Source organism: Electrona antarctica (genome assembly GCF_951216825.1).
Source record: "Electrona antarctica genome assembly, chromosome: 19".
Lineage (NCBI taxonomy): Eukaryota > Metazoa > Chordata > Actinopteri > Myctophiformes > Myctophidae > Electrona > Electrona antarctica.
The window spans coordinates 14,716,415-14,729,680 of record NC_136800.1 but is presented as its reverse complement, the minus strand read 5'-3'; the positions used below and the strand labels follow the sequence as shown (position 1 = coordinate 14,729,680).

The 13,266-nt window shown below is 44.2% G+C and overlaps 1 protein-coding gene across 1 annotated transcript; it reads right to left on the bottom strand.

Moving 5' to 3' along the window:
- Positions 1–428: 428 nt before the first annotated feature.
- LOC306943582 (uncharacterized protein) lies at positions 429–11,523 on the bottom strand. The gene is made up of 9 exons (XM_079530002.1): positions 11,494–11,523; positions 10,607–10,804; positions 8,019–8,177; positions 7,502–7,582; positions 6,982–7,135; positions 5,503–5,547; positions 4,775–5,230; positions 2,599–4,085; positions 429–2,232 (listed from the first exon to the last, which is right to left on the bottom strand). The coding sequence occupies exons 3-9, from the start codon at positions 8,019–8,021 to the stop codon at positions 2,185–2,187; spliced, it is 2,274 nt and encodes a 757-aa protein (XP_079386128.1). The 5' UTR covers positions 8,022–8,177; positions 10,607–10,804; positions 11,494–11,523; the 3' UTR covers positions 429–2,184.
- Positions 11,524–13,266: the final 1,743 nt, after the last annotated feature.

The window sequence follows — 13,266 nt, the reverse complement described above, 5'->3', positions numbered from 1 at the left end:
GCATTTGATCATTCATACTTCAGCATTAGTTTGCTCAAATGTGTCTCACCACAGGCGGTGATTTGGGATCACCATCCCTCTTCAGTGAAACTTGGGTGCATTTGCAGCACCAGCATTACATTTGAAGTGTTTTTTTTACCACTTTCTGATTCCATACAATCCACAATCCACAAATTAAATGTTCACAGTGTTTTCATGCAACCTTAGCAAAGTTGTCAATGAGGTAGGCATGAACAGAGCAAATACATTGTTACCTGTGTAAATGTAGCCAGTCATCTTCTATGTGTATTTATCTGTATCTATAGGCTATAGCATTTGCATGGGCATAACAATATCCCATGATACATTCTCATGTTTAGTCGAAGTTGTAAACAGAGGAAATATGGTTGCATGGTATACTTTCCAGGCAGTACAAGAACACAGATTAGTTGTATGGAATATTTTAATGTGCATTGTTTCTTTTCACCAGGCAGTAATGTTTCTGTTTTCTACACTCTGAATAGAAAAAAAGAAACAATGAGATAAAACAAGATGTATTGTACACAACAGATACCGGATGTGTAGAAAAATTATATTTGTCTACAACAACACTAATGAACATTTGAGTTCATTTTTCAATACATCTGTTTATGAATAGTTATAGTATGTGCATTCAATGTTTTTTTTCCCAACAGATCTTTTTTTAAGAGTGTGCCTTTTAAACAGCAGATGAAATATGTTTCACTTCATGCAGTTTGATCTACAGCCGATCTGTTAACCAAGTTTTGTCATTTTGTCAGTTGTCAACGACAACTGACAAAACTAATCTTTCATTAGGCGATGATGTGTTTCATACACATCATCGCCTAATCCAGAGCCCAAGAAATGCGGAGTTTGCGTCATTTCGCAGTTCAGCGAGAGCTGAGATTAGGAGCCCTATTTTCGCCTGTGCCTTACCCCTTATCCCTAAACTTTTTTGCCTTTATTGTATTTTGAAAAACATTTTAAAATACTTCAAATAGGCGATATATATTGACACGTTTTGTGAGCTTGTAGATCGCCTATTTGAACTATTACATTTTTTTTTCCAAAATGGCAAAGAAGTTTAGGGATAAGTTGTAAGGCACTGGCCAGAATAGAGCCATAGGACTCCATAGCCCTGCTTCAAGCGGATCTGGAGATCGTATCAACATCTCCAGATAACATATGGAGCTTGTTGTGTATTTACAGCCACGTTTCCTGGTACTAGAAAAGGTCACAGGAACACGGCGGCCACGGTTCCACCTGGCTCACCATACGGCTCTAACCTAACCAGTACTTATAACTACTATTTACCTAAAGAATCACTAATCCACAATAGACTCTTTTTAGATTAAATTAATGTATATACATGCTTTCTCAGAGACCGCTAGACTGGCTTCCAACCCCAAGTTGACAAAAAAAAGGGAAATCATTTTCCATTTGGACTGAGTGGTCCTACTGAAAGGTAATCCTTTTTAAAAAAGAAGTTGAAATGAAAATAAGGATGATTCCCAAGAAATGAAGTTGCGTTGACAGCACTCATAAATAAATATTAAAATAAATTAATATACATAAATATATTTGTTGACTCACAGGCTCCACCTAGGGTAGGCTACAGTCGCTGGGTAAATGGCTTATTCTAAAAACCATTTTCTGGGAATGTTGTTCACTGTCCTTTCCAGCAGAGAGAGCTGTTGCTCAACACCCTTCCCCGGCCTAAGGTCTCTAGGCTATTCAGGCCTAAGCAGCATTTCCCTTGACAAAAGTGTGAAATTTTGCTGACGGTGATGACACCAGAGATATTTTTGGACCAAACAAGCTCTCTGGTTCTGTTCACCTCTGGCTCCATGTCAGCTCGGGAGTTGTTTAAATACACCAGGAAGTTCATTGACCTTGCTGTCTAACTTACTGTTCATCTAACCGTCCAATATAGACCCTAAAACATTTGGATTAACCACAGACAACCAAATAAATAAACTTACTGCCTCATTTCTCCTATCCTTGCTTTTCCCTCCCACGTCATTGTCCTTCTATATGCGTCCTCCTCTCCGTTTTATCTCCCACCCTCTCTTGTGTTTCTCTTTTTGCCCCTGCTGTCCCAGTAGAATGTTATCAGTTGTCACATTAACCCCAGGTGGGTGTTGGTCGATGTAGTGACGTCACCACCAGGCCACAGTTCAGAGTTCACTTCAGGTCAAGGCCCTGAGTTTTGGACTGAGCCTGGTCCTTGGCCTGCACAGACAGAACAACCCAGGTAAGAGACAGACACCTTCAACTCTATAAATATAATCGATCATTTAATAAAATAATCAATTCATAATTGACTATACACACTATAAATCTGATATTACAAATCTCGAACAAATAGATACAGATACAACAAATATTGAAATGAGTTTGTATATTGGCTATTTTTGCAAGACACCGTTGTATGACAAAGTATAAAATAACACTAATATATTTTATGAAACAGCTTCTCGATTATTTCATTAATTGAAAGAGTAATCTATAGATAGAACAATCGCTAAGAACATAAACGATAGTAGCAGCCCTAATTGGTGCGATGCAACAATGCATGTATAAGCGAGTGTAACTTACCATGAGCGAGGGCCGCGGGGGTCGGACAGGTCTGACGGGTCGTACCGGCTCTGCTACAGGTTTCACCTGCTTGCGGGCCAGGGGCTCCAGATCGTCCGCCACGTCCTGACAGCCAACATAGCCTCCGGTCCCGAATATAGATCCCAGATCGCCGTCCAGCAAGCTGTTGGTGGCGGCCACGCTGAACGATGCCGGGTTCTGGTTGCGCGTGGCCAGGTCGTCACCTGCAGCCGCGTAGAGAGGCTCAGCGGGGTTGTTGGTGGCGTCAGTGTTGCCAATAGTTGTGTTGCTAAGCTCTAAGCCCAGCAGGTCCAGGGTGGCAGGACTGTTAGAGACCACTGATGATGCAATGCTGGTTGAGCTGTTGTTGGCTGAATTGTTGGAGCTGTCGGAGGAGTTGATGCTGGCGTTAACGTCCAGCTCTTCCTCCGCTACACAGTCGTTATTATTAGCTTCAGCGTCCTTACTAAAAAGATCTAGCACTTCCTGGTTGTCGTGGCTACCTGGATCCAGCACCTCCTGGTTTTCATTGCTACAGAAATCCAGTAATTCCTGGTTGTCATGGTTATGGGGTTCCAGCACTTCCTGGTTGCCATAGCTACACGGCTCCGGTAGTACCTGGTTGTCTTGTGATTCTAATAGCTCCTGGTTGCCGTATTCGCAGGGTTCCAGCACTTCCTGGTTGCCCTGGTTGCAAAAGTCCAGGACTTCCTGATTTTCAGAGCTAAATACATTCAGAACCTCGTAAGTGACATTACTCCAGGGTTCCACCACTTCCTGATTTCCATTGTTATGGAGTCCGTCGTTGTCAGGGCTAGGTTCCAGTACTTCAGGTTCCAGTACTTCTATGTTGTCATAGTGACTTGTTTGCATCAGTTCTTGGTTGTCATAGTTACAAGCTTCCAGCTCTTCTTGGTTGTCCGTGCTACAGTTGTCTACAACTTCCTGATTTTCTCCTTCAGGAGTGAGCTTGAAGCCATAAGGGTCAAAGGCGTCTTGACCCACTGCCTCAGAGGTCCTGAGCTCAAACCCATATGGGTCAAAGCTGAGCTGGTTGGGCTGAGCAGAGGAAGGCTCGGGGTCAAAGGTCAGATCTGGCTCATTTAGCTCTGGGCTAGATACTGCATCATCAGGTTCTAAGAGGTCGTGAATGGAATGTTCTGGGCTCAACTTGAACCCATATGGATCAAAGGATGGTTCATAGCTCAATTCATAACTCGGCTCTCTGCTTGGTTTAGAGCTGGACCGGCCCAGCGGGCTCTGGGAGTCCACTGAGGATTGGGGAGTCACGGAACATTCATGTTCCAGTGACTTTTGGGGTTCCAGCATATCCCATGCCTTAAGCTCCGCCTCCTCACAGGGGAAGGCATGTTCTGTCGCACCAAGGTCAATCCAGTCTGATTCCACTGATGTGGTGGCTTGAGAAGCAGAGCTGCAAGCATGTATCTGGAGCTCAGACACATTGTGAGCTGGATCAATGACCAGACCTGGAAATAGAAGGCAATTTAAGTTCAACATTGGACATTCATTAAAGATGGAAATAAGGGACCATAACATTTTCTTTGATTTTTTCTTTGAATGTAAATCGCTCTGGATTAAGAGCGTCTGCTAAATGCCTAAATTGTAAATTGTAAATTGTAATTTCCATTCCTGTGGCGACAATTACGTTTTTCATTTCATCACGATTTTCAATTCACTGTATTGTGGTTTAGGGTTAGGTGGCCTGTTAGGTGGTTGTTCTGCTACTGCTGTGTATAGGCTCTGTTAACGACTGTAGTTCACTTTTCCAGAAGGCGGCATTCCTGTTTGTTTGGCTCAGCAGATTTGAACTACAAAACACACAACAGCTTCATAATGTGATCTCTAGACAGGCTTCCTGCTTGGCTAATTACCTGGGGAATTGACTTCTTACTAGTGAGGAGTCAATCAAACACATGCAGTGGCTGCATTCATCTGGAATAAACTCAAGTGTTTTTCTCTTCTATATTGCCATTTAAATATTGCTTAATATCCCGGCTGGGATATTTCTCTGTTGAAAATGGATGGATGACACTACTTATTCATATTATTCTATCTTTCCATTTATAACATGTATAACATGTTACTGGTATGATGGCAAAATGTAAAATATATGTTTCTAGTTAAAAAAAAAAAATTGTCAAAGAAGTTTAAATACCTTGTTGTTTGCTCGCTGAGGTCTCTGTGACATCCCCTCCAGGCAGAGAGCCCATACTGAGCTCTTCTATGTCTGAAGGAGGTGAGAAGGCCCCCAGGTCCAGCTCATATCCGTTGGGATCCGACTCCGTCGAATACTGTCCCTGCGACCTCCAGCCTCGAACTGGCCCCAGTTCCTCTGACGAACTCTGGATGGGTTTAAAACCCATCGCCTCGTCGGCTGCCTCGCCTCCCGTTGCTATGGCATCCAGGTCCTCTCGGCTGTAGCTGATCTCTATGTCGCTATCTTCATCGGGGAACTCTGACTCAAAACACTGAGTTGCTGTTGAGGCTTTGTTCTCAGTGCAGGACAGGTCTGCCTCGTCACCTTCACCTTCACCTCCGCCCGCCGCATCTCCGAACAAAGTGTCTGCTGCGAACGGGTCGGTGCCTTTGAAAGGGTCGGACCCAAATGCACCTGGAAATATTTGTATATTTAGCAATCAGCTAAATTAGCTCAATTTGATATACCTAACTACCCAGCTCATAAAGGACCATGGAAACCTTCACCTAAGAAACCCCCTGCATGAACTAACATTGGTGGGTTTTGAGGGGTTTCAAGTTATATCAGCAGTGTGAAGAAAAACCACCCCATGGTAACAGTGCATTTCTGTAATCCTACCAAAAGTTCTAAATGAAAGATCTCTAGAAAAGGAAAAGAAAAGTGATTTGTAGTTTAACATTACTCACCAGAAGAGTCCGTCTTTGGGAATAAGTCTTCATCAAATAGGTCATCTAGAAAACCGGAGACAAAACATCATTTTGGTAATCATTGTGTGTCATTTTTGATGTTGATGGAATACATGAACATGTTTTACTGTTCTTCTAAACTTTGATACAGTATATCCTGGAATAAGAAGAACGCATTCAGATAAAGGAAGAACCAAAACATTTGAACTTTTAACCATGTTTAACCACAATGATGCAGCCTAATGCAGATGACAAAAAAAAGATTGCTATAATTTCAGTTTAATTCATATATATGTGGCCGGGTGGGGTAATGACCAGTAGTGTGGGCGTGTCTCTGGTGTGAACTAAAACTTCAGTGGCACCGGAGGGGAACGAGACCAAACACTTCCGTGACTGAGTAGGCTGCAGCAAGCCGTGTTACTGCAACGAGAGAGAGGGTTGCGAGCAGGGCTTTGATGCCAAAGTGTTCGGGTGAGTAGCCTTAGCCTAAAAGAGAGCTTGCTTCTGTGATCGCTAAGTTTGACATGCAGTATATTTAGTTAACCAAACTGAATCGGTATCCCGTAGGAACGACAGTCTGTTCCGACGAGGGGAGGAGGCAGGGAGTTAGGAACTCGCACTGAAAAGGTATTGCTTTGGTTCCGGTTATTTGCACTGTGTATTGGGATAATGTTTGTATCATAATTTGTTAGTAATATAGGCAACGTGTCATGGTTTCCACAGAGGGATGCAATGAGAACGGAGTGCTGGCCATTGTCATATGTTTGGGGCGTCGTCCACACTGAGAGTATAGTGCAGTCATTTATTAAAGTGTAAGTCCGCTCTCTCTCTCTCTTTAGCGTTGATGTGTTTATTTGTGTTTTCGAGATGTGTATGATTAATCCAAATGTAACTAAAAGGTCATTTAAATGTGTGGTTATTTCTAGTGAGGAACAGGCTGGTTGAGAACCCACACCTATGTGTTAATTGTGTGTGCTCAGCGGTAGCAGTTTGTCTTTGGTGAGTCTCTTAGTTTATATATTGATAGCCCAGCTATATGTATTAATTTTGTATGGTAACAGGCGTTCATGGTGTATATTCATTGTGTTCATTTCCATTTCCTGTACAGATGTGATCACGAGTCAGTGGTCACTGCTTTAGCCATACTGAATTAAGCTGTAGGTTTGATTGATAATAGGGAAAGCTAATGTTCTTGTATGATTTAATCTGTCTCTACTTTTATTGTTAACTTTGATATAAATTGCTCGTAATAAAGTCCATATTTTATATATTGCATTTTCTAATAAAGATTGTATATTTTAATAATAAGTCTGTGGTCCGTCTGCGTCTAGTATGTACCTATGGCCTCCGGTTACATATATATATAGTATTAGATTGTTTTTGTTCACTTTGACAGAGGAGGTTAGATAATGTCCATTCAGACAGTGGAGGTTAGATAATGTCCATTCATACAGTGGAGGTTAGGTGTTAGGCGCATACGTTCAGTCTGGCAGTGGACAAAGGGGTCAGCTTGGTAGAAGTCCAGTTGGTCAGTGGGGTTGGGATTGGTGGACAACCCTTCCTTCACCTTCTTCTCCGTGTCATTTCTGATCTTCCCCTGTCCCTCCTCTCTGTACGCTGTACATCTGTCTATCTGTATGTGGAAGAGGAGAAGGTAGTGCTTTCTGTGAAGTTCATGTGTGTGTATACTGTATACACACATGCACGCGCGCACGCGCGCACGCGCGCACGCACGCACGCACGCACGCACACACGCACACACGCACACACACACACACACACACACACACACACACACACACACACACACACACACACACACACACACACACACACACTTGCATTTATCAAATACATTCTTTAGTTTTTAAGTAATCCGGTTCTTGGCCTTAATGGTTTTAGTCCGCAAACCAGCTCTCATCCAGCCAGTCGACTGGCATTAGCCAGAATCATTCATATGTTAGCAAATAGCAATATTTACTTTCAGGGCCTGGTCTACCTTTGGTGTGCTGGAACGACTGTCATCTTCCTCCTCCCTGGTCTCTGTGAGATTATTACTGAAGGACGAACCACTGGTCCTCTGGTAGACAGACAGACAGACAGACAGACAGACAGACAGACAGACAGACAGAACCGTTCATTTATTTATTTGTTATTTATACCATATTTATACACTGAATGTGTGTATGTTTGTTCCCCTTGCTACAGTACCTGTGCGCAACCTAACACACCCACAAACACACGCACATATTAACTGTATAAACAGTATAGTGATTTTGGGTGTACCAGTACAGTACAGTGACAGTACAGTACAGTACAGTAGAGGGTACAGTAGAGGGACCCCCACACGGTAACTCTGTCATTTCTCAACCGTTTCGGAAGCGGGGCGGCTCGCCAGAATCGGGCCGGCACCCTAGGTGCGTTCCTGTTGGTTGGAACTCCCCCCCCAGGGACCGCCACACGGAGTTGCACCACTTACTTCACACGGGTGCGATTTTTTTCTAAAACATACACACCATTATGTAGTCTGCATAGGCGGGCAGCGACTGGCTCCTTCCCCATGGCCTCACGGGAAGTGGCTCTTCTTCAGTAGTGTCGGTTGGAGATGCCGACTCGTCCAGCTGGCTCGATGGAGTCACTGCACTTCCTGAGAGAGAGCCCAGAGTCACCTCCTCCTGTGAGGAAGAGACAGGAAGGAGGTGAGAATACAGACCAGTAGACTAAAAAGAAGTGCACCGCACACACCTAGCAGTATACCTAATATAATATAATGATAATATAACTAAAATAATAAATATATATCCTACTATAAATGCGCAAAGCAAAGCAAAGCAAAGCAAAGTTCTTTGTTTACCCAGGGTGAATGGACTAAGCTCGAGATGCTTGTTTACAGCCAGACCCTGCTCATAGAACATTTCATGGTAGGGGTTCAATGCCTTGCTCAAGGGCACTTCAGCGGTGGTAATTTTAACGTGCCGGTCCGGGGATTCGAACTGGCGACCTTCCGATAACAAGACCGCTCCGCAAACCGTTCGGCCACCGCTGCCCCTTGTCTAGCCACGTCTCTGCGTGCGTGCGCGCGTGCATGTCTGCGTGTGTGTACGGTTGTAATGCACATAAGTCGAGAACCGCCGACTTCATATTCGACACACGCGTTCCACACCCCCACGGGGAGTGCAGTGCCCGGTATCGAGTCGGGCGGACCCACGGTTCTCCAGAACAACCACAGAAGGCTCTGCTCAGGCTCTGCCAGTGGGAATCCCCTCAGTGGGAATCCACTCACCTGTGAAATTTCCAGCCTCTGCCTCAGCCAATTGATTGCCATGGCAACCCCACACCTGACAATTGATTAGCCTACTTAACCAGTCCACTTGACAACGGGTATTATTAGGTTCCAAAGTTGCATCATTCTCGGCCGGTAGCCGACAGGCACGTACAGGTCTAGTAGTTTAATACAAAACAAATTGATCTCAAGTAGTCCACCGTCCACCATCACTAAAACAGTAATAACAGTGGTGAACAATATAGTTACTGTATAGTGCTTGGTGTAGAGTAGACGGCCCGGTGTAGAATATGTCCTCACCCCCCCCCCCCCCCCCCCCCCCAACACACACACACACGCGCGCGCATGTTTAAGCAGCAATGTCACAGGAACAAATATATTATTCTAACCACACACAATTGTGGAAACAGCTGGAATGCAAATGCAACAATGGGATTACAAAAAGAAGTCACAGCTCAGCCTCAAGAGGGGGCCAGGATACTGGAACCCTGCCTTCTGATATGGACCAGAGCTTTATTGATCTGAGGGGAAATGCGCCCTTTGCATTAATGATCCTAATTAATTCTATCTGCTGCCCTGCATCTGGAACACAGATGTTACCCAGCCAGGTCCCATATCTACCAGATGATATAACACTATGAATTGTATTTGTATGTGATCAACAACGTGGATAATTGGTATTATACTTTAATAAATATAACTCATAACCGCAGCCACGTGGTGTCTGCTGTCTGCTGCTGCCCTGCAAAATTAAGACATGATCAATTTATATTGTAAGCACTTTACCAAATTGCGGCCACACAGAAACCGGGACATAATGTTCAGCTCTGAATGCTTCAACTAAAAGAATTGGTTTGAATTTACCTCATGTCTATAAGCCCAGTTATGCAATCCAACCTTACTTCAAAAATGAGCAATAACTATTGGTTAAATTGAAAACGCCTCTTTTTTTATTTGCATTGCATTTAACTTGGGCTCTGAAACATTTTGTTTCAGGTTTGGCACTACTAAAAAATCACACCCGTGTGAAGTGAGTGGTGCAACTCTGAACTCCGTGTGGGGGTCCCGGGGGGGGGGTCCTCGGAAGTTCCAAACCCACAGGAACGCACCCAGGGTGTCGGCCTGGTTCCGGCAAGCCGCCAGTGTCCGAAACGGTAGAAAAATGACAGTTACCATGTGGGGGTCCCTGGGGGGGTCCCCAGAACATCCAGACCCCCAGGAATGGGCCCAGGGGGCCGGGCCAGTTCCGGCGTGCCGCCCCGCGTCCGAAACGGTTGAGAAATGACAGAGTTACCGTGTGGGGGTCCCTGTACTGTACTGTACTGTACTGTACTGTACTGTACTGTACTGTACTGTACTGTACTGTACTGTACTGTACTGTACTGTACTGGCACACCCAAAAATCATCACATATACAGTTAATATGTGCGTGTGTGTTTGTGTGTGTGTTAGGTTGCACACAGGTGGTGAAAAACAACCATGCTGTTTTCGTGCTCAGACCCACCCAGGCACCCACCCAGCCATCCAGCCACCCAGCCAGCTCCGTAAGGGAGTGGTTGCACCACTCAAAAAGTCCATATGCACACCTACGGAGGACAGGTGCGTCGGATAATTGGAATTGGAGAAGTAGAAAGTCCCGCACACTGTCTTCACTTACAGCATTTTATTGAGCAGGTCTGAACGTCGTTCAGACCTTCAATAAAATGCTGTTAAGTGAAGACAGTGTGCGGGACTCAATTATTTTTCTTCTTCTCCAGGTTTGGCACTACTGCAATTGATTTTGATAATGAAGATAATGTTACAGCATTCATGTCTGTTTACCTCTAGGATCTCCTCATACGACTGTTTGATGGAGTCTTGCAGAGGGATGTCCCTCTCTCCGGCCTCCTCCGTTCGCCTCCTTTGCCTTTTCACCTCCTCCCTCAGCTTTTTGAGCCTCCACCGGGCCCTGGCTAGCTCCCGCTCGTACTCTTCCACCTGGCCTTCCTTCTTCACCTCCTCTGTCTGCAGAGACAAGATCTGGATGGGGTGGAGAGGGGGAAGAACAAAAGAGGAAGAGGATGATGTCAGCAACACTATCTCAATCAGTAGCTATTATGTAAAATGAAATGTTTCTACAAACAAAGCGAGCACTGAAACATACAACTATAGTACAGCAAGGAAAGTACAGTAAATCATAAGGTCAGGCTAGACCCGACTACTGCCTGACCAATCACAGTGTCGGTCTCATTATTACCATAAAAACCCCACAAGAAGTGTCATTTCACATCACTCTATAATATAGAAATGATGCATTGCATATTATACCAAGATATACATACATGTATCAATGATATCAATGTTATATGATATCATAGAAAGCATGAATTTCTATAATAATGATCTAGTTACACAGTCAAATTCTCAGTGTTCTCAGTGTTAAATTATCCATTTGTAACTCAGAGAGTGTAAAATGTAGCCAATGGTCCCGTTCAATGAAAAGATTATACAGTTGTGTCAGTACCAGAATGGAGTGTCTCCTTGCTTGTTGGTAGGCATGTAACGATTCACTCAACTCACGATACAATGAGAATCACAAAAAAAAAAATCTCTTACAAAGATCCTGTTTTTTTTACGCACCCTCTGCTGTTTGCATCATGTTTAAGGTTTAAATTGAAACCAGTTTGAATCGTTTTGAATCAATTCACGATATATGGTTACATGCCTACCTGTTGGCTCTCCTCAGAGCACAGCTGATATATGGTTAGTTACATGCCTACCTGCTGGCTCTCCTCAGAGCACAGCTGATACGTATATGGTTAGTTACATGCCTACCTGCTGGCTCTCCTCAGAGCACAGCTGATATATGGTTAGTTACATGCCTACCTGTTGGCTCTCCTCAGAACACAGCTGATACGTATATGGTTAGTTACATGCCTACCTGTTGGCTCTCCTCAGAGCACAGCTGATATATGGTTAGTTACATGCCTACCTGCTGGCTCTCCTCAGAGCACAGCTGATACGTATATGGTTAGTTACATGCCTACCTGTTGGCTCTCCTCAGAGCACAGCTGATACATTATGGTTAGTTACATGCCTACCTGTTGGCTCTCCTCAGAGCACAGCTGATATATGGTTAGTTACATGCCTACCTGCTGGCTCTCCTCAGAGCACAGCTGATATATGGTTAGTTACATGCCTACCTGCTGGCTCTCCTCAGAGCACAGCTGATACGTATATGGTTAGTTACATGCCTACCTGTTGGCTCTCCTCAGAGCACAGCTGTCTAGTGTTCTTGAGCTCCTCCTGTAACTTATTCCTGTGTGCATCTAGTTTTTCAAGCGTTTCCTGCAGCTCTTTGCGGTCAGTCTGCTGCTCCTGTAGCTCCAAGTGTTCCACCGACACTGCATTCTCCAACTCCTATAGAAACACACGAGCACACAACACGCCCGCATGCATGCACACACATTCACAGTGAAAGCCGGGGTTAATTTAACTCCGATAGAGCAGGGTTTCTCAAAGTGGGTACCGTGGCACCCGACCCTAGGTGCTGTGACACAATTAAGTCCAGGGGTGCCGTGACACAAGTCAGAATACTTTGATAATATTTGGAATTGATCAACTTCACTTCAGTTTAATGACTTAGACACTCGACTTGTAACGGACCCGAGTTGCACTGAACTTTTTTCCATCTACAACAACTTTCTTCACCGAAAATAGCAGATCTATACACGTGAGGTTGTAGATCAGCTATTGTTGGTGAACGTTCCCCCTTAATAGGGATCCTGGGGTTCAAGTTGCTAAACGTCAAGTATAAAGTTATTTTCAGTCTGTCCTATAATGGAAAGATGTGCAGTATTTACATACCGTAATACGACATAAGATTCTAAACAATAAAACATTTAAAATAAAAGGTTATTAAAGGGGAGTCAAAAAGGTTTGAGAACCACTGTCCAAACAGACCTTACACCTGTTAAAGCACTGTGTGATTTAACATAACAACTTTGGAATGAAACAGGAAAGCATGCACAATTGCACATGCCGATACCAACAACAGACAGACAACAATACAAACCTACATACGCACACCTGAGCAATCCATCAATGTTAAAATAGAAATTATGCGGAATGAGTCACCCACTGCCGGCTGAGCCCGATGAGAGGAGGGATGTGACAGATGGTGTGTGTGTGTGTGTGTGTGTGTGTGTGTGTGTGTGTGTGTGTGTGTGTGTGTGTGTGTGTGTGTGTGTGTGTGCGTGTGTGTGTGCGTGTGTGTGTGTGTGTGTGTGTGTGTGTGTGTGTGTGTGTGTGTGTGTGTGTGTGTGTGCCTATGTGTATCCCTGTGTGTGGCTTTTGTACACTCTAATGATGATGATGATGTGCTAAATATACACTACTTTGAAGTATACAATTCCCAGTTGTATTATATCAGACAGTCTGTCATTATGATGTCTGAAGTTATACTCTGCTGCAGAAACATTGGAGGGATGGTAAAAAGAAGC